This window comes from Crinia signifera, chromosome 7 (assembly GCF_055691185.1).
Source record: "Crinia signifera chromosome 7, ASM5569118v1, whole genome shotgun sequence".
Classification (NCBI taxonomy): domain Eukaryota; kingdom Metazoa; phylum Chordata; class Amphibia; order Anura; family Myobatrachidae; genus Crinia; species Crinia signifera.
Window position 1 is genome coordinate 178,472,906 of NC_139223.1, and position 25,353 is coordinate 178,498,258.

The 25,353-nt window shown below is 43.9% G+C and overlaps 1 protein-coding gene across 1 annotated transcript in view; it reads right to left on the reverse strand.

Annotated features, from left to right (window-relative positions):
- Nucleotides 1–478: 478 nt before the first annotated feature.
- Nucleotides 479–25,353, reverse strand: part of ABCA12 (ATP binding cassette subfamily A member 12) — an 85,545-nt gene continuing 60,670 nt past the window's right edge. The window contains exons 29-42 of the mRNA XM_083154497.1: nucleotides 24,847–24,898; nucleotides 22,986–23,163; nucleotides 20,642–20,757; nucleotides 20,393–20,561; nucleotides 16,931–17,184; nucleotides 16,355–16,568; nucleotides 15,554–15,663; nucleotides 15,317–15,467; nucleotides 14,777–14,911; nucleotides 11,542–11,645; nucleotides 6,433–6,525; nucleotides 5,237–5,342; nucleotides 3,426–3,563; nucleotides 479–2,136 (exon numbers count right to left, since the gene is read on the reverse strand). Coding sequence (XP_083010623.1) covers nucleotides 2,050–2,136; nucleotides 3,426–3,563; nucleotides 5,237–5,342; nucleotides 6,433–6,525; nucleotides 11,542–11,645; nucleotides 14,777–14,911; nucleotides 15,317–15,467; nucleotides 15,554–15,663; nucleotides 16,355–16,568; nucleotides 16,931–17,184; nucleotides 20,393–20,561; nucleotides 20,642–20,757; nucleotides 22,986–23,163; nucleotides 24,847–24,898 — 1,907 coding nt within the window. The 3' untranslated portion in view covers nucleotides 479–2,049. The remainder of the gene's footprint in view (nucleotides 2,137–3,425; nucleotides 3,564–5,236; nucleotides 5,343–6,432; nucleotides 6,526–11,541; nucleotides 11,646–14,776; nucleotides 14,912–15,316; nucleotides 15,468–15,553; nucleotides 15,664–16,354; nucleotides 16,569–16,930; nucleotides 17,185–20,392; nucleotides 20,562–20,641; nucleotides 20,758–22,985; nucleotides 23,164–24,846; nucleotides 24,899–25,353) is intronic.

The window sequence follows — 25,353 nt, forward strand, 5'->3', positions numbered from 1 at the left end:
GCAGTTATGCTAACCATTACACCAGCCGTGCCACCCCAATAATATGGAGCTGCCCTGGCTAAAATTTAATTGATGAAGTGCAATTGTAGAACTGTAGCCTTTGCCATAGTCTTCAATATAAAAAAAAATCTTTATATTCTATTTTGTCAGTCATATAAAGCAGATACCAGCTTGTAGGCTGTGATTGTTAAATTCATCCCAATATCAGTTTTGACATGTGTTATTTCCATCCAAAGCTTTCTCAACACGCATGATTCATGAACATTAGACGTGGACAGGTACAACTGATCAACAGAAAATGACATTTATTGTAAAATGTTCTAGAAATCACTTTTTCCTGCCATAACAATTACATCAGCACTGTTAAAATAATGTATAAATAAGTGAGTGAATTCAAATGCCTTTTTAAATATTGGCTTTCGGAAATAATAAAAAGAAAAAAGCAAGAAAAATAAAAACCGATGTCCAACGCATATCAATTATTTTATGTCATTTTATTGATTCATGAGGCGGGATCATACACATTGCACACTTATTTATATAAACAATACATTTCGTTTCTGTTGTAACCTGGAAATCAGACAAGGTTACCATTAAGTGCTTTTTTTTATTCTACTAGTGCTTTTTTACTGGCAACATATAATTACAAAAACCTCAGCTCGCCAATAATATACACAGTCTTCCCTTCAATATATACTAAAGAATGGCGTAAAAGTGGCAGGACACAATATGGGAATAAAGCTCATATTTAGATATTCGCTAATAAACATTTTTACAGCCCTGTTTTGTTTTTATAGGTTATCTATATATAAAATAAATCATTTGTAGAAAAATATTGAAATTAACAGACCAGTAACAATATAAGGCCAAACACACAACAATGGCGTCATTACACAAGCTCTGGTGCGTGGATTTAACATTTCAATCCAAGTTTTCAACTATAAATATTGTACTGATTTGATTTTGTTGTAATATTCTGCATCCATCATGTATGGCGTTAAATAAGGATTCCTTTTTATCTGCACTTTAGCAAAACGCAGAAGCTGGACTAGGCACATTAAAAGCTTGCGGTGTTTATGAAGGATGAGTTTAACATCCTTCAGATTTCCAAAGTGTCACTTTTTTGTCTACGGATGTGGTCTCTTGGAGGGCCTTACATCGACCCTTCATGGGTACATGGAAAGTCTAGTTTAAAACTAACACCTTTCCCCATAATATATCCTTTTCAATTAGATGTAGTATCTGCCGTAATGACCTTCTAATGTTTTTTTGCACAGAATATTCATAAATATGATACACTATAATTGTAGCGAAGTGGGAGTAGCAGAGGTAGCGTACGCATTTTGAATTATTTATATTTCATCACAGTAAACATTTAGAATCATTGTAAACAACTGTAAACCTCTTTTCTCTGCAGCGAGGAGAACTACAGGTCTCTTATTTAGAATGAGATTTTTTTTTTAAATCAATTACAGATTTTTGGGGGACAATTTAAAATAGGACAACAATTATGAAAAAAAAAAAGGATTTTTCTGTTGCAAGAAAATATAACAGGCAAACATAGGAGGTTATGTAAAAGAAAAAAATTAAAAAGAGGCGATAATAAACAAACATAAAAAAAAAGCAAATATGCAAACAGAATTATGCCTTACGTGCAGGAATTTGGCAGCAGACACATCGGTTATCAAATATGACCTTTCTAAAAAAAGAATATATATATATATATATATATATATATATATACGCATAATCTTCCTATGTCTGATGGGGTTTCATTCCTTGTATGGCACTCATCATACTTACTTGCATTGGGTGTAAGCCAATGACAGACTTACATGCCTACTGCATGAGGTATACAAGTTGCAAAGAGAACGATTATTGCTTGTTTTATTGCGGTAGGAGCGTGGTGACGTTGATGTTCATGCAGTGATCAGTGACATCATATAACCGTATTGCACGATTGTGTCCTTAGAAAGTGCATTGAGTACTTTAGTTCTGGCATGTACGGATTCCCTGAGATTGAGTAACATTAAAGCCTCTGCAGGTCCTCTATGCCAACACTACATGCTGGAATTCCTGACTGCTGGCACTGGAGTTGTCAGGACTTGCTTGGGCCTGGGCAAAGTTGATGAAAACCTGCAGAAGGACATAAAAATGTATCAATAACTTGATGAGATCTTTGTCATCCAACTGTGAGTGTATTTATGTTTCAGAATCAGGCCAGTGTTGTGTATTGTATGCAATAGATGTGCCCTTTCCGATGTTACCCTAGAGTAGGTGCCCCAATACTGTATGATGCAGCAGGACTAATCTAATTGGTTGCTATGGGCAACGTGGCATCTTCAATAGTCCCTTCTTAGTAATTACAATAGTCCCATCTTAGTAATTTTACCCTCTTGTCTCAATATGACCCTTTGATCTCTTGGAATCGCACTGGCGGTAGACTTTTGGTTGCCAAAAATGAATCTTAGTTGCAGCGCAATGCAACTAGGACACATGGGCGGACTGTGCTGGTTAATTTCATACTCAACATTTGTATATTGTGTCAGGGCTGCCACTAAGAATTTTGGGATCTGGGACTGATTTCCAGTTGGCGCCCCATCCCCATCTCCCCTACCTTCACTTACCGCCCGAGTTCCTCATCACCTCCTGCTGAACACAGCAGGTCGCGAAGCAAAGGCTTCTTCAATGCAGGAGGCCGGTGGCCAATTAAAACGCAGCACCGACTGTTGAGCCAATCAGAGCTTGTGTACCGGCAGCCGCTCTGATTGGCTAACAGTACATGAGTTCTGATTGGCTCAGAAGCCGGTGCAGCATTTTTATTGGCCGCCGGCGTTCTGCATTGAAGAAGCCTTTGCTTTGGGACCGGCACCGAGCGCAGCACAGGAGCACAGCAGAGGCATTTGGGCGAAGGGGGGGTTGTGGTGGAGAAAATGCCCGGGTCCTCCCAGAGGTCGGGGCCCAGGACAGCTGTACCCACAGCACCCCCCTATTGGCGGCCCTGTATTGTGTGTAATGGGGCACAACAGAACTTGTATTGGAAAAAGCCAAGAAGGCTGCATTGTGTGCTGAGCTGGGGAGAGGGGCTGTGCTGCATCGGCAGCCTGTCATCTCCCTCCCCACTGCCTGGCTCCCTGCAAAGGGGTGAAGGAGGAAGTGGGACCCGGGCCCCTCCAGCAGACCTGGGCCTGGGTATAAAGTACCCCCCCCCCCTCTCAACGTCACTGAGTGCAGTCTCCTGGTGCATTCTAGGCTGAGTCACTTTGGGCGTAAGATGAATTTTCGTCAAATAAGACTCCCAACGCTAAACATAGTCTCATGGGACCTGGCGCGCCAAGGGGATCTGTTTGACACAACTGCAGCAATGATGCTGTATAGGATATTGTGTGTGTGTACGTGTGTGTGTGTGTGTGTGTGTTTAGTACCTCATCCAGGGTCGTCTGGCTGACTGAAAAATGAATGACATTCAAGGCTAGCTTGTTAGCCTCAAGTACTTCAAATATACTGGCGACTCCTCCTGTGGACACCGGGACGTGGTACTCCACCATAGTAGAATGCTGTTCCTGTAAAGAAAGAAATGAACATTGAATACAAATACTGTATCATCTGCTTCATATATAACTACAGAGTGTGACAGGGGGCAGTTGGGGGGAGCCGGAGATCACCAACCCTATAGTTTGTCCCTTTTACACTCAGTATAGTGATGTGTAGGGGTCATTTTTGTCTGTCTATCATTTCCTAGTATGCAATAATGAAATCATAGACAGAATCTGATTGGTTTCTAGGGGCAACAACACCTCTTTTCACTTTTGGAAGCTTTATTAAATTTACCCTGTAGGGCTAAATTTACTATGATAGGAGTTCTATTGAAGATGGGGTGTTACCCGTAGCAACCAACCAGATTCAATAGAATCCCCATCTTAGTAAATGTAACCCATAGTGTATAACTTGTTAAGTTCTAGGACCCCCTTGTTCCGCTGTGAGACCGTAACACAGCGGAACAGAATAGCGTTTATCATTCCCAAATGGAGAATAACATTTAAAAGTAGTAATTGTCAGGCTTTATATTCCTACAATTGTCACCGTACTTATTTTTTCTTAGTTAGCGTCTTAACTGTATGTCATCCACTATGCAAGAACTGTACTGAATGTTAATAGGTACAGAAAGCAGAAAGAATCGCACCAGGAGTTGGTAATTAAGTGATTCGATACATGAAAACCTGTCCAGAATTATTAAGCTGGATCCCAGCACAGAGTTTTTCTTTTGCTGCACAGAAACAGCTGTAGGCGATGGGATACAGTATTTGCTTTGGCAGCAGGCACTGGTAGAGCATGGCTATGAGAACAAGTGCGGTGAAACGCGCGTTGTCTAGTCTGCCGTCGCACTGATCTCCAGCTGTTGCCTAGCCATCACCCAGGGTCTTCTGGCCAATGAGAACTTGCTTACTTTTTAATGGAGCAGATTTGGTTGGAAATATGTGAGTACAGGGTTGAGAATGCAGCAGACTTTCTACACACATCAGCAGATGCCTTACATTAACAAACAGATCAGTTACTTAACCAGTGGAATGTTGTTGTTTTTTTTTGAAGAATTAGCAGGTACAGCTGTACTCACTGTTATAGATGCTGGTAGATGGAGCAGAAGCTGTGCATCTGTGTGTGTCACAGAGGCATTTTAAAAGAGGAGGAGGCTCGTGTGCAGCCTCCTCCAACCTGGCCCCCTCGGGAGAAACGAGTGCAGTAGGGTGTGAGAACTAGAGAGCTCAGACTCTACTGCGCATGTGCAAATCTTATAAAGAAATGGTGCAGCAGCTATTTTTCCGTTGATTTTCATGTCGCTGCTGCTACTGGCAAGAGGGCAACATTGTGGACTCTGAGCGCTATATTGCTCAGACTCCACAACGCGGTGCTGCTGCCGGCAGCAGCAGTGATACGAAACCGCCCCAAAAATTTTTCCAGAGATTTGAGCATGCACAGAAGGGACTGAGTGCTCTAGTTCTCTGGAAAACATAAACTGTGTGGGGTCCTGAGGACCGAGTTTGAGAACCCCTGCATTATAGAAACGCCACTGTCACCTATATTTTTACGACCTTCTGAGTCACTGGACCACAGACAGCACTGTGACGTGACTTTATATTGTTCCCCACTACCTTTATATTAGCATCTGTTTTTATTGTTTACCCACAAATGATTTAACATATAGAATAAAACACGGTTTGCTTAGGTTATACTGTACCTTTAAGAACGTATTTGGGAAATGTAAGTGCATGAAGCTGGTAATTGCCTCAATGTTGACGGAGGAGTCTTTTAAATGCATCTTCACTGTGAACCCGCTTCCAAACCTGGGGGAGAAAAATATCAAAAAGATCAATCGGTTGCTCCAAAATGAAGGGCGAGCCATTCAGCTGTCATTAGAGCAGCGCAATGCTTTCTGTAGCTAGGAAACAAATCCAGATGAAATGTCAAGTGCTCCCATTATGGGCATAGTGCGTTCCGCGGTAACGTCACATTGTGCGCGGTATGTACACGCTCGCAGAAAATGTATTAAGTGCACTCTAATACTTACCTGACTCAAGCTGGGGGTTATTATAGAAAGTCATGTTATTTCTTGCCAGTACAGTATTAGTTTTATACCCCAGCGTGTGTACATATGTATTTGTTGCCCATTGGAAAACGCAGGATTTTCCTGGGGGTGGGGGTAGGGTATTTAAAAAAAAAAAAGTTTTATGATATATTGCTAAGTCCCGCCCCCTTGCTAAAAGGAGCTGATTCTAATGCTGTGGTAGCCAACCCTAGTCCTCGAGAGCTACCAACAGTGCATGTTTTGCAGGTCTCCTAACAGAATCACATGTGAGCTAATTAGCTCCATCTGTGTATCATTTAAAATGAGTCATTGATTAATGAGTGCAGCTGTGCAGCAGCTAGGTTGTCTGGAAAATGTGAACTGTTGGTAGCTCTAGAGGGCTAGGGTTGGCTACCACTGTTCTAATGGAATAATTTCATATTGGCTCCGCCCCCTCCCCAATGACTTGCGAATAGTGGAAAATTGCAGTGAGAGGGCGGGGCTTTGTAATATCATGTCTGTCAGAGGGGGTTACTGGGCATTCAGAACGTCGCCCCCCCCCCCCCCCCATGTACGCTAGAGGGCTACCCCATAGTCCCCGAATGTGCAGAAGTGAATCCTATGAAGCTTTAAGTCTCTGGTTCCTGCTGCCAGCCTGTATCGCCATGGAGCCAATCATCTCGTGGCAATAGATATTCTATCACTGTATTAAGGGTACAGTGAAAGTGGACCAATCAGATGTACGTGATCACATGAGCAGTCTTAATTGTACTTTCATCCTTAGCATGTTGCAATATAATGATACACAAGACAAATACGGTATGTAAATGAACAAGTTGCTAATAAATCAATATCGTATATAGACTGACCTGCTCTTTATATGCTGCAGGGAGCCAATGCACTGAAACGTCCCCCTCACCATGATTGCCAGCCTGGTGCATAGAGCCTCACACTCTTCCATGCTGTGAACGAAAATAGATTTGCATTATACAGCGCTACTAATATAATCATTAGAATTATACATAGGTTTTCCATATATTTTCCTCTTGCTTTTATACAAGGACGGTGTGATCATATGACAGGCACTGTATGCACATCACACCAACACACACAGTATGGTTCTGCACGGTCAATAAGACCGCCCCCAACTCCCATTGGTTAGTTTTACAGGAGTCGGGGGCGGGCTTATTGATGATAGTAAGCACTGGAAGCCTTTGTCCTGTATGAAGGCTGCTGCTGATACCGCAAGCACATCTATTACATTCAACTGTACATGTATGTTGATATGTGCTGGCCAGCTCCCCCTGCAGTCATTGGTCTGTGCTGCAGCCGCCGCTGATTCTCTGTATAACTGCTTTACATAATGGGGGTGATTCAGCTTGGCTCTGCCAAGCATGAATTCGGTGTGGGGACCGATGGCGTGGCTTTGCACATATGGGCATTCGCTCTGCAAAGGGGGGGTGAGCGTTCGCTTGCTCGACGGGGGGCATTTTCTTGCTCAGTAAGCAGCGAATTTACTCATACCAAGCCAAGTTGAATTACCCCCAACGTGTCATATACCTTTATATTCTTAAACCCAATTACCCTGCCTATTGCCCCATGTTATGACAGTCCATTACCGCTCCATCAACTCACTCCTACTATTCCTCTTATCAACGATCTGCTCCCCAACCTGTTCCCACATACAAATAATAAAAGGCAAAATTGAAGCAAACATCGTAATTTATGGACACAGCCCAGCGATGCCTCTCTGCCTCACTTTTCCATTTCTTTAGTTGAGACAGGCACCTCGATATGTCATATAATAGTGAGGAGCAGAGGAATTTTATACGGCGCACAATACACTGCGAAAACCAAGACATGTGCAGTCATTATGTGATGGAATCACAGCACTAAATCACGCGGAGATGGTGTTTTGGGTCTATCTGATTTATTATCATTGTACAGACTCTTCCGTAGCCTCCGAGAAGGCATTGGGTATGCAGACCCAGATCTTTCATTTCAGATTCGGGAAGGCTTATTAGGCGATAAAACGGAAATCAAGAGATAAGGAAACACAGCTGAGTCAAGCGGTATAGAAAAGATGAACAAAGAAATATAATTCTTCAGCGACATTTTTTTCGTTTCCGCGCTTCTCACAATATCTAATAATATTATGATTTGAAACAAAACCACTGATTCACCATTGTAATAGAACAACTGTATGTAAATAGAGGGTCGGCTGCTTCTAAAAATATCCTATTCAGCTTGTGCTGCGGGTGCATTGCGCTAACGCAGTTAATAATAAGATGTTTGTTATCAGATATCTATGTTTTCGTATTTGTGTAAGGTTTTGTATATATATATATATTTTACTATATAAGTTTTGTACTTGTATCTTATAGATGAACGCTCATATGGGGCAGTCATAGTTTTGCCTTGTAAATGACTGCCCCTCTATTAATGCTATCTGAAGATGGCATTATTATAACATGCTCCCTTCGCTATTTTACTATTTTTATTTGTTGTACATTTTGGCAGTTTTTTAATGAACCATTTCTTGTAATGCACAAGAAATGGTTCAATAAAAAACTTGGTACTTGTTTCCTAGAACGGCCACAATCGTGAGGGATCGTGGCTCTTAATTAAGGGACACGATCCTCCCGATGTGGCCGATTTTTTACTAATTTTTCACTTTGATTGACAGAAATCGGGTCAATCGGTCGGTCGCGACCAATTAAAATCGGCCGCGATGCGACCGACCGATTGACCCGATTTTTCCATAGACTTCAATGTTAAAAAATCTTTTAACATTGAAATCGGTCGGTCTTGTGCCATTATAATGGCACAAGATGAGATGGACTTGATTAAGTCCATCTCACATAGGGAAAAATGATAAAAAAGGTGAAATGGGTCAATAGGACCCATTTCACATTTTTTATGTGCCCGCCATGACCCCACGATAGACGTGAACCCGAAGCGTGGCGAGCGCAGCGAGCCCGCGAGGGGCGGCGGTACGCGTCCTCCGACCTTTTCATTCCCCTACTATCCACTAGGGCGTGGAGTGAGAATATAATAGTGTGGCGAGCGCAGCGAGCCACCGAGCCCGAAGCGTGGCGAGCGCAGCGAGCCCCGCGAGGGGACGCGTATACCTGTGAAGTTATACGCGTCCCCTCGCGGGGCTCGCTGCGCTCGCCACGCTTCGGGCTCGGTGGCTCGCTGCGCTCGCCACACTATTATATTCTCACTCCACGCCCTAGTGGATAGTAGGGGAATGAAAAGGTCGGAGGACGCGTACCGCCGCCCCTCGCGGGCTCGCTGCGCTCGCCACGCTTCGGGTTCACGTCTATCGTGGGGTCTAGCCCACTTACTAACATTTGGGGGGGCAATTCCAAAAAATCGGGTGAAAAAAAATAAAAAATCGGGTGAAAAATCGGTCGATCGCATCGCATGCGACCAAATCGCATGCGATGCGACCGACCGATTTTTTATCTTCCGACCACAACGATCTAAATCGTTGTGGCCGTTCTAGGAAACAAGTACCAAAAACTTTTATGTTTAAGGAATATATTGTGAATTCTCCAGCAATTACCCATTAGTACATCTTGATGATAATAAAAATAATGGGGAAAGAGTGTTGAACACCCTTTTCACATATTTTTTTGTCAAAATAATTTTGATAAATGTGTATATTTAACAGGTAAGTCCTCAGATATCCCCAGTAGGTCATGTTTCTAGACTTCCGTTGGTGAAAACAGGTGGGATAAATAGATGGCATCACCTATGCATAACTAAAGAAATCCTGAAAACATGCCCTGTTGGGAGGTACTTGAGGAATGTTACTATTTAACAATATAACCTGCAAATACTGTGATACAGCAGGAGTTCTGCTGCACTCACATCACTCATAGACCCTCCACTGGCCGGCACACCCCATCGGTGTGTTTGTAATTGGTCCGATGACGTCACTCCTTAATTCCGTACAGTTGCCTTCTGTCTACTAGGGAAGGCCATCGCTGTGAACCATTGACGGGTAACCTTGATGGTGTGAAGTCATCTGTAAGGGAACCACTGATGGTTTCACCCACCGATGGTCACTCTGCTTAGTGTTCCATGAACTACGGGCCAATAAGGGACCGGAGGTGGGGCTTCATGGGTGTCTGGTTCGCCCAGTGGCGTAAATATTAATTATGTGCCCCCCCTGATGAAAATTTTGCCAGAGGGGGAGGGGAAGCCAATGGCCACCTCCAGCAACCTTAATCTGCAGCAGGAGCCGGGACTCGCAAGACAGAATCGCCGGCGGCAGGGGCAGATGGCAACGGCTAACTATAGCCCCGCAGCCCCCCGGCGCCCACACCTTTTCAGCAACTCCCTGCCACCGCGAGGGCTGCCTGGCTATAGTTACGCCACTGGGTTCGCCCCTATCAATGGTAAAAGATAACATTGGTCATAAACCATCAATGATTTCGATAGTTTTTGGCCATCCTTACTATCCACTCTTTTATCAGATCTGAGTGGATATTAAGGAGTAAGCTTTTTTGCTATTTCCAAATGCACATAACCTCTGTATCAGCGTATGTTGTCAGTCCATGGCGTTCATGCATCAGTCCCTAATCTTTAGAACCCAGACATTTCGATTAAACTGTTCAGCAGATGCCTGAGTGGTTACATGGGAACTTGTTAAATTATGCAGTATGGTTCCTCTCTGTATTCCTGGGCCTGTAGCATGTACTCCGCTGATATCTGGGATTCCTCAGTGGGCCTGTCATCTTATATTAAAATCATTTCCATCACAGCATGCTGTGCACATGTGATGCTTTTGTCTGTACATGCCAGCAGCAGCTTCCTCTAATTCTCTTATGGTCGGATTCTGATCTACACATTTCTGAAGAAAATAGAAACAAACCAGTAACACATTGTAATGGCCAGGGGTGTGATCTGGGTCACTGGGTCTTTGTTTGGAATCACTGCAGGTTGTAGTGCAGTAGCTCACAAATAATGTTTAGGTCAGCAACAGAAGGTCGACAACATTGGATGCACCCGAGGTGGGGCTGCAGCACATTTCAAAATTCAAATAGGAAAACCACACCCACTGTCAGTGAGTCAGTTTGGAATTTCAGTTGGAGCAGTAGGTGTGGTTAGGGTTGCCTCTCCCAGATTTCTCCTGGGTCTTTGGTGGCAACCCTCCCGGAATCCGGGTGTCTGAAAAAGCCTCCTTTCCAGCCCTCCACTGTCTCCCCAGTGACACTGCAGTGCCGGCCCGTGACTATGTGCCGACACGGTGGAGCTGCCTGTAGACAGACAGACATGCGAGATGATGATGTCAGTCTGTGTGTGACAAGCTGCAGAGGAATAGTGCATCCGGATGCAGGCAGCCAGCAGCGGCGGCGGGGTGACAGGAGCAGTGAAGTCAGGGACAGCCCGGGACTGTGGTGCCGGCCCGCAGACCTGCAGGGCCGGCACCACAGCAGCATGACACACCGCTGTTTGCAGCACTTCTGGTGAGTGACTGCAGCCTCGCCCCCAATGTGTACAAACCCCCTCCTCCCATTCCTCAGCCTACTATGTCACTGCCTCTCTATAGAAAATGGCGTTGGATGCTTGCACGGAGGTTCCCCTCCCAGCTGCCTGGGTAATGGGCAAAAAGGTAATTTTAGATTTTTTAGATATCAGAGATCACGCCCACTATTGAAATAGACCACACCCCTTTTGAGGCTACGCACACTGTTTCCGGGAGCATTACTGAGAGGGGGGAATCTCCAGGAATCTACGTTAAATTTTGAAATGTCTTCCTTGGAGAGGGGGAGGGGAAGCCAATGGCAGCGGCACAAACAGGATGAAATGCTCAAGGTACCTATAATGAAGAATACCCTGAGAAGTGGATTTTCAGGGACAGAGCTTTCTTGTAAGCTCTGTCCCTGCATGTGATAATCAATATATCCCTGTAATGTGTCTGAGATTCAGAACCTATTCCTCTCCAAAGTGTGTCCACGACTTACCTATGAGATGTTAGCACCACTGAGCATTTGTTCTGTATTTCTTCAGCGATGATCTTCCATAGATGCCTTTTTGTTTTTGGGTCCATTCCTGAACTTGGCTCATCCTGGAAAAAACAGAAATAACTGAGTACAGTATATGAGTCATTAGAGTATAGCTCGCACCCTGAGTAATTAAGCTAAATCTCGGGGTATTTAACAGCTGGGCACAGGAAAAATATACACTTGTGTGATTTGGACAGATTGAGACGAGAAAATCAGATGATAAGTGGCAAAATCACATGTGTTTGACATCTGATCTAATGCGCGTTCCCGTGCGTATAGGGTTGGTGCCAGAGATCGGACCTGCTGTGCACAAGATAAATCGGAATCGCAGGCGTCAGGTGCACATTGCGACTGCTTTTTAGCACCTGCGATATATCGCATCCGATTTACGTTGAACTCGTCGAGCAGCTCCCCGGGAGTCCTTGTACATGCGATAAATCACAGGCAAAATCTCATGTCAAGTAGCAAGTCGCATGGAAGGATTCCCAGGGAGCTGCCGAGGGGGATTCAAGGGAAATCTGATGCAACTTGAGCTTCAGACAAGACGCAGTAGTGTATGGGGGCATTAAATGCATCTATCTTGGAGCTGCACCTTGTAAGTTTACTAACAGTTTGGGAGGGAAAGCTGTGATGGGACACATCTGTACACTGTATTCAGGCCAGGGGAGATGTATTAAGCTGGCCATACATCAGAAAGATCGATCTTAAGATCGATTGCGCTCATGATTGTGTACAATTTCCCTTGAAATCCCCGGCAGTCCTTGGTGGTTTTTGGACACACAATCTACACACAATCGATCATACAATAAATCATACAATCCATCTACTGCATGATTGTGTACACAAGATGTGCACACAATCTGCATACAATCCATCTTACAATCAGTCATACAATCCATCTGCTGATTGATTGTGTGCACATCTTATGTACATAATCATACAATCTGCATACAATCCATCTTACAATCAGTTGAGATTGTATGATTGGGTACAATATCTTTCTGATGTATGGCCACCTTAAGACCTTAGAGAAAGCAAAAGTGGAAAGAGATTATTGTCTATTGTTATAGTCTATGTACTAAGTGCCTGATTCAGACCACCTCGCTAGGCTGCATATATTCCAGTGGCATAACAACAGCGCGGTGGCTTGGAGTTGCTAAGTAAGTTTGGGCACCGTGGGGTCTGCGGAAGCTATTGCTGGGGGTTAATGGGGACACCACCGCCGCTGATTCTGTCGCCCTCCCCCTCCTCACTGCTGCCGCCCAGTCCACTGCTGCCTACCAGGACCAGCAAAACCTCCTGTCTGCAGTCCCAGCACTTCTCCTGTTAGATTGTCACTTGCAAAATGGCCATCCCCCTCACAGCAGACAGTTTATTAAGGATGCTAGAGGAGGTCACGACCTCCTTTTGCATCCTAAATAATGGTCTGCTTTAAGGCGACGGCCATTTTGCAAGTGACATTCTAACAGGAGGAGCGCCGGGACCGCAGACAGGAGGATCTGCTGGTCCCAGTGGGCAGCAATGGACCAGGAGGCGGAGGTAAGAAGGGGAGGAGGAGGCGCACAAATTTTAGTTGCGGGAAGGCACCCATTTGAGGGCGAACGCTGATGTCATGTGGTATCAGCCGCCCGCCCCAAGGATGCATGGGCATGCCTGTGTTTGCAGGAGGTGCCCAGCATTTCCATGGGTGTGCCCACTGTTTTTTGTGGGCACACCCATAAAATGCTTGGTGGTTCCCTGCATCCGCCCCCACAGGGCCGCCGACAGGGGGTGCCCCGGGTACAGCTGTCCTGGGCCCCAGCCTCTGGAGGTGCCCGGGCAGCTGCCCACAGCCCCCCTCCCGCACCTGCATCCACACCCAGCCTCCCCCACCCGGCACCGGCGGCCAGGCACACACAATAAACAGTGCAGCCTGCAGAGTGCCGAACCTAGGACACAGAGGCTCGGCACTCTGCAGGCTGCACTGTGTGCGCCGAACCTGACTGTGGACACTGAAGGAGCAGGAGGACGATGCGCGACGAGGGTGATGGTAAGTAATGGGGACGGAGTAGGGGGAGGTGGGGTGCTGTCATGCGGGGGCGGCCGGAGGTATGGTGCTGTGCCACTGGAGGCCGGACTGTAGGTCAGTCCCGGGTCCCAACATTTCTAGTGGCGGCCCTGCACCCCCATGCTGGGCCACCATTGATCTAATGCCTTGGCAAATGTGAAACTCATCTAAGGCGTTCGCCTCCGGGGCATGCGCATGTTCGCACATGCGCAGATCCCCACCATTGGGACCGGGGGTGAATTATGACATGAACAATCGCCCCTCTAAGTCTTAGAGAGAGATAGAGTAGATTTTGTATAAAGTAACGTAAAGTACCGGCCCATCAGCCTCTAACTGCCATGTTACAGGCTGCGCTAAAAAAATTACAGGCGCGGCAGCAATTTTCCCGGAGATTTCCCCAGATCTGGAGGGGAAAGTATTAAAAAAAATGTGTGCAGATTGTGCTGTGTGGGCCCCCCTGAACTCAGGGCCCCGTGTGCACTGCACACACTGCACCCATTATTAATATGCCACTGGTGCAATCCTGCTACTGGAAGAGTGGCGGCAATCACTGGGTTAATGACAGTAGCTGCTGCGCGCCCTCATACAATAAATAAATAAAATTAGGTTATCAGTTTGTATTTTTATATAGTGTATAAGGAGTTGTCTGAATATTCTGGATTTGACAGGTACAATTTAGTGCTTAGTATAGGAAAATGTCATTTAAGCATTTTTATTGTCTGATTTCATCTAGAAGCGGCAGTGACTCACATTTTATACCTTGATATAGAGTACTAGCAAATACTTGTTAGCTGGGTTTCAGTAATATCTTCATGGATGCACAAATTCCATTTTTAAGATTTAGCCGAATACTCTGCCCTGTTAAGAATCAGTATTCCCCAAATATTAATTTTTTACATAGTGTAAATCAACGTTAGAGCCTAAAGTATGTGTTTGGTTATTTTTTTATCTGAAAACCCAAACTGTGCTATTTGTCCCATACTAAATCATTTTAGCCATGTACAGAGCTCAGAACTTTTTACATAAATTGTCAGATTAGGTGATGGTCCGATGGTGAGTTTATGGCAGGACGCACAGAGCAAGGCGTAGAATGTGTATGTTTCCTAATAAAGCAGTAGTCACAGGTATGTTGCTTTTTTTTTTTACCAGAAGAAGAATGGAAGGCCGTCCGATGAGGGCTAGAGCGGTGGAGAGTTTCCTCCTTGTGCCACAGCTGTAGTTGGCAGTTATTTTGTCTTTATACTGTACAAGTTCTAGCTTTTTAAGTAGCTGGTTGGACACCTATGAATACAGACAGAAGAGAATAAATATAGTTACAAGTGTCAGGTATTATTCTGTACTGCGGACACAGGAAACGGCCTATATGTGACAGCCTGCCAGTTGCAGCCACCAGCTAATTTCCAGCCATTTAATTTAATGAGCCAATAATTAAAAGCTTGTAGAATTTGCATATTGTTGCAGCAACTGCTCACACAGCAGCATCCACTTCTGAATCAGACCCCTACATGTTTGAGAGAGCTCAGTTCAGTAGTTCTCAAACCCAAAATGATCACAGGTCACTTGGCAGAAGTGTATTTTTAAAGTCCACAGGTGACCTGGAAAACATGACCTGTGTTGGATCCTAAGGAACCAAGTTCGAGATCCTATATAATTATATTTGAAAAACCTTTCCTGGCGTCTACTTACTGATTTGATATTTTTCTCTGGAATTCCGTGTATTCTTGCATAATAATATAAGTGTTCTTCTCCAGTCATTAATTCATCCAATGCATCCTCCTGAGGACAATACCCAAACGATGACCAGTCTGTGTTATATCCCAAGAGGTCCACCAGATTCCTGTATGATATAAGCATAAACTGTTTGTGGGTCCGACAAGGACAAAGTGATCGACTGAAGATTATTTATTGGAAAATACAACCTACCCAGCATGGTTTCTGACTTTTATATTTCCAGCTGATGGCGAAATATCTCCCGTCAGCATCTTAAATGTTGTAGTCTTCCCAGCACCATTCACCCCGAGGAGCCCGAAACACTTAAATGACAGAAAGGGTTGAGTTCTAACTAAATGCTCATATCCTCAAACCTAACTGCTGAAGCAATGACATCACCAAGCAAACGTAACACATAGAAAAAGATAAAAGTAGGATACAGAAGATCATAGTGTTTCTAAGGTCATACATTAAATTATAGTTATAGTTTGGATCGGTTTGCAATGGCAATATATTATAATCATTGCTTTAACAAATGATACAAATATAAACAACTTAAACCTGAAGGGGGAAATTTACTAAAGGAAATTTGTAAAAAATAGGTGTATTTGTATCCAGAAATACACTTATTTTTGACATTTACAATCCCGAAAATACGGCAATTCGTATTCGTAATGATGTGCTATCAATATGAATACGAATTGCCGTATTTTCGGGATTGTAAATGTCAAAAATAAGTGTATTTCTGGATACAAATACACCTATTTTTTACAAATTTCCCTTAGTAAATTTCCCCCGAAATGTTTAGACCTTTACAACAATACATGCAACCTAATATCATGGTAAGAGCTCTACTAAAGCAACAAAAGAACCAGATTTGAGTTATCATTTTTTGGAGTTTATTAGACTGATGATAGGAAGAATCCGGTTGGTTCCTACAGGCAAAACACCTTACTTTTTTTTATTTGAAAGCCCTCGTACATCTATTCCCAGATGTGAAAAAGTTGTATTTACCTCTCCAGGTGGAATACCCAGGCTCATGTTGTTAACAGCGATGACGCTTCTGTTGACCTGGTGGAAAATTTTGGTAAGACCTTTTAGAAGCAGTAGATCTTCACTGGTGTTGTCAGACTCCACCCGTTTTCTCTCTAAACCAACATCTTCATCCTCATCAGGGTTCTTCAGTATGAGATCATCGTACATCCTGATGGCTTTCTTGAAGAATGTTCTGGTATATAAATAAGTGAAATCTAATTTAATTTGGATCCTAAGACCAGGGTGCTTATTAGCACCCCCAATAAATGGATTTCATCGAAGGATGAGCTTACGCATGCATACTACGGACCATACATATGCGCAGTGTATCGCTAATTGCTGCGCGAATTTGTGACCGTGCGATCAGGTCTGAATTACCCAGTGCAAGATATACATTGCATACAATAGATATAAAATATACCATGCAAAAATGAAGATTTTTTTCTGGTTACAATAACTTATTTCCCATTGCTGACATAAAATGGGCAGAGTTTGGATTCTACTGGTGGATTTTGAGCCATGACATAAGTGCTTGGCACAGAAGAAGGCACTTACTTGACGCTGTAGATGATCCCATCATTGATCAGCAGTCTAAGTATAAGGCAGAACGTTCCTTGGACAGCCATGGCTACAAACATATAGCCCAAGATATCCAAACTGAAAACATCTATTGGCTCATATGTTCCATAGACGGCATACTGGTCGTATATAGCCTGCTGCTGGGACAGTTCAATCAGCCCGTAGCCGAAACAGAATTGAGGGAAGATCTTAAAAACGTTTATGAGGACATTGTAGGTGTTATTCAGGCTCTGTAAAGAGAAAATAAGGACATGAATATAATGTGTAGACATACACACCTGAAGGCCAGAGACTCCTTCAATCTGGATTAGCACCCCTCCCTCCTGTCCTGATGTTTTTAAAGTAGGGACCTAGCCATTGAAGACTGCACAGGTAAGATCCTTATTTTATAGCAAGTCAGATGCGGGTTGAGCTTTTGGAATGTGGGGCACCCTGGATTACTCTCTGGACCGCTTTGGGGCACCACCATTTAACATGACATCATTCTTAACATGACATCCCTATTATTATTATGATTATTATTATACTAACACGCTATCTCCCTATTATTATTATTATTATTATTATTATTTCTATTATTATACTAACACTCTGATATGTCCCTATTATTATTATTATTATTATTATTATTATACTAACACTCTGATATGTCCCTATTATTATTATTATTATTATTATTATTATTATTATACTAACTCTGATATGTCCCTATTATTATTATTATTATTATTATTATACTAACACTCTGATATGTCCCTATTATTATTATTATTATTATACTAACACTCTGATATGTCCCTATTATTATTAGTATTATTATACTAACACTCTGATATGTCCCTATTATTATTATTATTATTATTATTATTATTATTATTATTATTATTATTATTATTATTATTATTATTATACTAACTCTGATATGTCCCTATTATTATTATTATTATTATTATTATTATTATACTAACACTCTGATATGTCCCTATTATTATTATTATTATTATTATTATTATTATTATACTAACACTCTGATATGTCCCTATTATTATTAGTATTATTATACTAACACTCTGATATGTCCCTATTATTATTATTATACTAACACTCTGATATGTCCCTATTATTATTATTACTATTATTATTATTATTATTATTATACTAACACTCTGATATGTCCCTATTATTATTATTATACTAACACTCTGATATGTCCCTATTATTATTGTTATTATTATTATTATTATTATACTAACACTCTGATATGTCCCTATTATTATTATTATACTAACACTCTGATATGTCCCTATTATTATTGTTATTATTATTATTATTATTATTATACTAACACTCTATGTCCCTATTATTTTTATTATAATACTAACAATTTCTTTTTTTCACTTTTATTATTTATTTTAACACCTACACTCTGATACTGCACTTTGGGCCTTATTCTGATCGGTGTGGCCCGATCAGAATATGCGGCCGCAACCGTGCAGGCGAATCCCCGCCTTCCATACGGATCGCCACCTGCCGTCCGTACGCGGATATGTGGCGATCCGCATGAAATTGGACGGGGATACGCCTCCTCCGTCTTGGGAGCAGCCCCTGCATTCGATGGTCGCCGAACATCGAATGCAGGGCCGCACGCTCCACCAGGTCCCGCAACACAAGACCACACGGACACTTGTCCGTGTGAAATCATGTATGGGGGCGGGCAGCTGACATCCGGCGATGTCAGATGCCCGCCCCGTACCCACACGTCACGGCCTCGTTACCATGCATACGCCCCGCGTTTGCATGGGAACGCCCATGAAACGCGGGGCGTATGCATAGGGTAATGAGGCTAAGTAGCCCCTCACGCCCCTCTACGCCCCCTGTGCGGCATATAAAGAATCCGTGCGGCGAAATCGCCTGCACATGCGCAGAGTGACCTCTGCACATGCGCAGACGATCAACATCGGCGGTCCGTCCGCATGCGGGAATATCCGCACCGATCAGAATAAGGCCCTTTATCTTTTTATTTGTGTGGTGCCCTGGGGTGGTCTGGATGGGGACAGTTTGGGGGTGCCCTGTACCCCAGGGGTGAACCCCTATAATGTTACGGACCTGTCCGACAAGGTCACCTTGACGAGTGTTGGGCTGGCTCATACAATTGGCCAATACTATGCCAAGAACCTCATGTATTACATATACAAATGTAAATGGTGTATGGTACAACTTCTACTCTGTTCCTATGTCATATCTTAATATATAAATAAATGAGCAATAATGTGCCTAGTGGCACCCTGAACCCTAAATTCGCACCTGATCGTAGCAATTAGACCAGTATCTTCAGCACATCTGGTTCCCATAACTATTACAATACCTTGATATAGGGGGTGATTCAGTATCACTCAGAAGGGGACGGATTTGGCTCTGCTCCGATGTTTTGGGGACTGTGCATGTGCAGCCCCCCTGTGCGAATGGGTAGTTGAGGGCAGGGGGGCAACTGGAGGGGAAATCCCAGCATTTCCCTGGGAGGGTGTTCCCCTGGGAGGGCAGATGGGCCGATGTCTGCCGGGCGCCCGCCCCCTCTTCGGTGGAATCCGTCGGAAATAATAAAAGTCAGTTTAGTCTGACTTTTATTTCCAAAGGGGAGACAAATAATTCAATGGTCGGCGACCAGTTCACCATGCCCGCTCGCACCAAGCATCTGCACATGCACATACAGACGCTTAACATTTCTCCCCTGCGCGAACACTCAGGGGAGCGACGCAACCAGAATAGGGGACAGTGTTTCCATCGACCAATTTAATGGAAATGAAAGTTATTTTATGTAATTGTATTGTATAGCATTGATTACTGGGGCTGGGAAATCAAGCCCGTTCAACCGTGCGGAGGTGCGTTGCACTAAATGTTTCCTTGTAGTCTACAAATACTACTCATTACAGCAGCGGCTACAGCGCCATACATCATATATGTCTTTTTGCAACACCATCGGCATAAGATTTATCAAGTACGGGGAACAGCTCACCAATTCCTTTACTAGTCCACTGGGATCATTTATCAAATGTGTCCAGAAAATTCTCCCGCCATAGAGTCTATTTACAGGAATGTCGGGGAGATGTGCTCATTGGGTGCAATAGGTTTGATTTGTGGAGAAGAATAAATACCAGCAAAAAATTGATAGGAGTCTATGGTGTAAGCATCGCTGGGTAGGGGAGCGAGGTAATGAGGCTGTCGTGGGTGGAATCGTGGGTGGAATCGTGGGTGGGAGAATTATTCCATTGCAATTAATACAGAGTTTGAGAGGTTTTTTTTACAGATGAACTTTTATCCTAAATATATAAGGTTGATGTTTTTTCCTGACTTCCGGGAAGCTTGACACCAGCATTGCCTATATTGTATAATAAAGAGACATCCTACAGATACTGAGTTATATAGCATGGAGATAATCACCGTGATATCTGCGGCGGCGGTACTGGTCTGCATGAGCAAATAAACGACTGAAGAAGAGATGATGGTGTTGATGCCGATGAAGAGATTGATGCATACGTAGGTAATGAAAGCCATGCCGGCGTTCTTGAAGGTTCCCGCTATCAGGTACATCCATGTGAAGGTTGCGTAACTAGAAGACAGAGATGCGGATTACCCTGTGTCACTCCTTGGACACCATTGTATTCAGTGGTATGAAGACGGTCAGCTTACCCAAACATGATGAATAGTAGAGATACAGCTCCGAGGTTGGGGTAGTTGTAGAATGCAGGTAATTTAAAGGCTGCGATCATTGCTATGGACAGTCCAACCGGTATAAGGTAGACGAACTGGAAAAGAGAATGCAGTCATGTTTATATGGTACCTTACTCCTCCCATGTGACGCCCGCTAAGAATGGGCCATCACCTCTACATGCAGCCAGTCACGGGGGTAAATGTACTAAAGATGTTGCCTATAGAAACCAATCAAATTCTAATTATCATAGATCTAGGAACTTCTAGAGGATAATAGCTAGAATCTCATTCGTTGCTATGGACAACATCTCTCACTTTGAAAACTCACACTTTAGTACATATACCGCACAATCTTTGAGCTCATAAATATGAAGATACAATGTAAATATCAAGTCGTGGATAAAGATGTTAGAATTTCGGTCCCTATGGACCTGTCTTATTTTTATTATGTACAGCTTTCAATTCCAAAATGGTACGTATACATCTGTATATTGCCAGTTAGGATCCTTATTCTTGTGCCCCAGTCACACCCAGGCAGCAGAGGATCCTCCCCAGCTGAGACAGACACATGACAGATGACAGGGACCTGTCCCTCACTGAGCTGCTTAGTAATACACCCTTGTCACTGACAAATCCCAGATCACCCGTGGGGTTCTGGCTGTGAATGGGTCTATTGGGTGTGGTGTGGGGCTCTGAAAGCCGAGATTGGTCAGTAGACCAATGTCGGAATCCCGACTGCCGGTACTCCGACAGCAGGGCGAGCGCAAACAAGCCCCTTGCGAGTTTGCTGCGCTCTCCACGGTGCGGGCTCGGTGGCTCGCTACAGGTTCTATTCTCCTTATGTGGGGGTCATGGAACCCCATGAAGGAGAATGGCCCCTGTAAGTCAGGATGCCGACTGTCAGTCTACTATGTCTACAATGTCGGGACTACGACATCGGTCTACTGGCAGCGGTCTGGGAATAACAAAAAAGCATCCGGCAGCGTTCTGGGCATAACCTCCTATGCATCTGACAGAAATCAGGGCATAACCACCTGTGTATCTGGCAGCAACCTGGGCATAACTGCCTGTGCATCTGGCAGCGGTCTGGGCATAACCTCCTGTGCATCTGGCAGCAAATATGGGCATAACCTCCTGTGCATCTGGCTGCAATCTGGGCATAACCTCCTGTGCATCTGGCAGCGGTCTGGCCATAACCTCCTGTGCATCTGGCAGCAAATCTGGACATAACCTCCTGTGCATCTGGCAGAGATCTGAGCATAACCACTTGTGCATCGGGCAGCAGTGTGGGCATAACCTCCTGTGCATCTGGCAGAGGTCTGGGCATAACCTCCTGTGCATCTGGCAGCAAATCTGGACATAACCTCCTGTGCATCTGGCAGAGATCTGGACATAACCTCCTGTGCATCTGCAATCTGGGCATAACCGCCTGAGCATCGGGCAGAGGTCTGGGAATAACCTCCTGTGCAACTGGCAGCGGTCTGGGCATAACCTCCTGTGCATCTGGCAGAGGTCTGGGCATAACATCCTGTGCATCGGGCAGAGGTCTGGGCATAACCTCCTGTGCATCTGGCAGCAATCTGGGCATAACCTCCTGTGCATCTGCCAGAGTTCTGGGCATAACCTCCTGTGCATCTGGCAGCGGTCTGGACATAACCTCCTGTGCATCTGGCAGTGATCTTAGCATAACCTCCTGTGCATCTGGCAGCAATCTGGGCATAACCTCCTGTGCATCTGGCAGCGGTCTGGGCATAACCTCCTGTGCATCTGGCAGCGGTCTGGACATAAGCTCCTCGTGCATCTGGCGGCGATCTGAGCATGTATATTAACCCCCTGTCCATCTCTCAGGATGTCACATGTTTGGGGGCTGGGCCATCACAGGAGGCAAAACCGCCCTTATCCGGCACTGCCTCAGAGAACTTAGCCTACGTTCTGCCCAATTGCCATTCCAGCTGCGAGTGTGGAATAGCTCACAGACAATGTCTAGGTCGAGATGCACATGGTCAACTTTGACAAAAGGTTGACGTGGAAAATGTCGGCACATGAACAGTTGGACATACATTTTTCATGTTTTTTGTCTATGTCAACCTACTGACTGCCAACCACTGACCATTGTCAGCCATCCGGATGCCCCCAGCGCATGACTCCCCTCTAGTTGCTTGCAATTGCGTTAGCATGCACATTGCGAGTAACGCCCCTGGACAGAAGGCGCCGCAGCTCTGAATCACCATTTGACATAACTAAATATCTGATATTAATGTAACATATATTTATTTTACTGCTATATACTTTCATTTCTTTGATTTTGAAAACATATATTCACCAAGTCGTAGAGGAAGTTGGTCACCCAGTAGCAGGCCTCCCCGACACCGGCGATGTGCTGCAGCCTCTTTGACCCGTTGTCGAACTCTTTAACAATGTACGTTCCAAAACTTGCCGTGGTGATAGAATAACCAACCAGCACAGACAGAGCCACCAGCGTGTTCACCAAGGTAAGGGTCCTGGGAAGGGAGAACAATGAGTAGCCGCAGTGGGAGAGTGGCCTCAGCAGATGGGAGCTGCACAATTCAGCGGCTCCTTCATCTCTCAGCTATTACTTATGAATAAGAATACAGAAGGCGCCGCTACACAGTTGTTACAGAGATAAATAAGGGCGCCTGGAAAACCAGACAGGTAAATACATCTTCTGCATTACCGCAGCACGGCTTTTAAATTATGAGTGTGACCACAATACCCAGAAACATATTAAAGCGCTAACCGAAAGCAGGTTCTCTAGAAATCAGGATTCCCCGAGGAGCATGAGGCAACATCGGAGACATTAATATATTTTGTGTGGAGGTTGATTTGTTTGTGTGCAAGCTTTGCAATTAGACTCTTTGCGTTTCCTGTTTTTTTTTCTTTTAGTGCCTACGATTTTCAGTTACCGCTGAACTTCATACAAAAACCTCATTTGATGAGTGCTAATTGGCCAGCAAGTGACCCGCCGCAATCCTCCAGAGAGTTTTTATCTTAAGATTTGCAGACCTAGGATCCCGGCTAATGCAACATCAATGTGTAAGGATCATTTCTCGTTAATTGGCCTGCGCAATGCGAATGCCGTTATTCGGTAATCACCGGAATCGCGAATCCTCTTATTAGCGACCCATGCTGAATTAAATGGGATGGCGCATTTTTTTTAAAACAGCGATCATTTACTGGGTGAAACCTGGTTGGTTTTATCTTGTAAATGATCCCATACACGATAATGCCACTTATTGACATTGGTGTCGTTTTAGTGGGTGCAGAGGGTGCCGTCATGGTGCCGGAAGGCTTAGGCCCCACACCGAAGTTTTTACAGTAGGTGCATACTAATTTCCCAGATTTGCCTGCTATGCAAGTGGGTCAGATCCATTGCCCAGTCTATTATGTTACATTTTCAGTGAGGTGTATGTCGTGGTTGTTAAAATGGTAAGGGGTACTGTAATGTGGCATAATCTGACCTGTAATGTGGCATAATCTGAAATGGAGGACACTGTAATGGGGTATAATCTGATCTGCTAATTGTAATGTAAAGGGCACTATAATGTTGCATATTATGATGTGGAGGCACTATAGTGTGGCATAATGTGAACTGGGGCACTGTATGGTATAATGTGAATTTGGGATACTGTGTTTCATAATGTGTAGTGTGACATAACATAAACACTACTATGGTTCATAAAATGAATGTGGGCACTGATATGTGGCATAACATTAACTAGGGCACTACTGTGGTAGAGAAAAGGAACTGGGGCACTTCTACTGGTCATAAAATGACTGCATCTTTCTAGAAGGACAGGGACCCCTTCAAAATGCTACTACAAGGCACATGAAGTTCTTGCTAAGACCCTTCTTACTGACCTTCTCTCTCCATATCTGACCCAAGTAACTGAATTATGCTTTAACTCCTTTTATACTCAATTTCACATGAATTGTTACTGCAGTCCCTCTACATCAAATGGGCAAATTGGACAAAGATTTGGCCTGTCAATGGTATGGTTAGACCATTGATGGCACCAGCGACACCCGATGCGGTCAAGAGATCCCCTATAAGCGCTTTCAAAAAGGGGACATGGCCACCCAAGCAGGCAGACCTGAACTAGATGTATAAAATATGGAACTTTTGTAAATATCCAGATGTCATGTACAGAATATAATGTACTTACGCGGATGATGACGTCACAACTCCAGGCAGAGGCTTGTTGTACAGATAAATGCCTGAGGAAACACAAAAAATTATATTACTATAAGATTATTTATATATCATTTACATTTTGATCTAAAAATACAATTATATTAAATTATATGGCAATAAGTCATATAAATACATATAATAAGCAATGTGGTATATTTTGCTAAAATTCAGAATGTTGACATAATAATGTGGTTATGATCTGACTGCCATCATTCAGAGTGTTAGCATAACCTTATTCCTAACTGCAGCCTAACCTTATTCCTAACTGCAGCCTAATCTTATCCCTAACCTTATTCCTAACTGCAGCCTAACCTTATCCCTAACTGCAGCCTAACCTTATCTGTAACTGCAGCCTAACCTTATCCCTAACTGCAGCCTGACCTTATCCCTAACTGCAGCCTAACCTTATCCCTAACTGCAGCCTAACCTTATGCCTAACTGCAGCCTAACCTTATGCCTAACTGCAGCCTAACCTTAT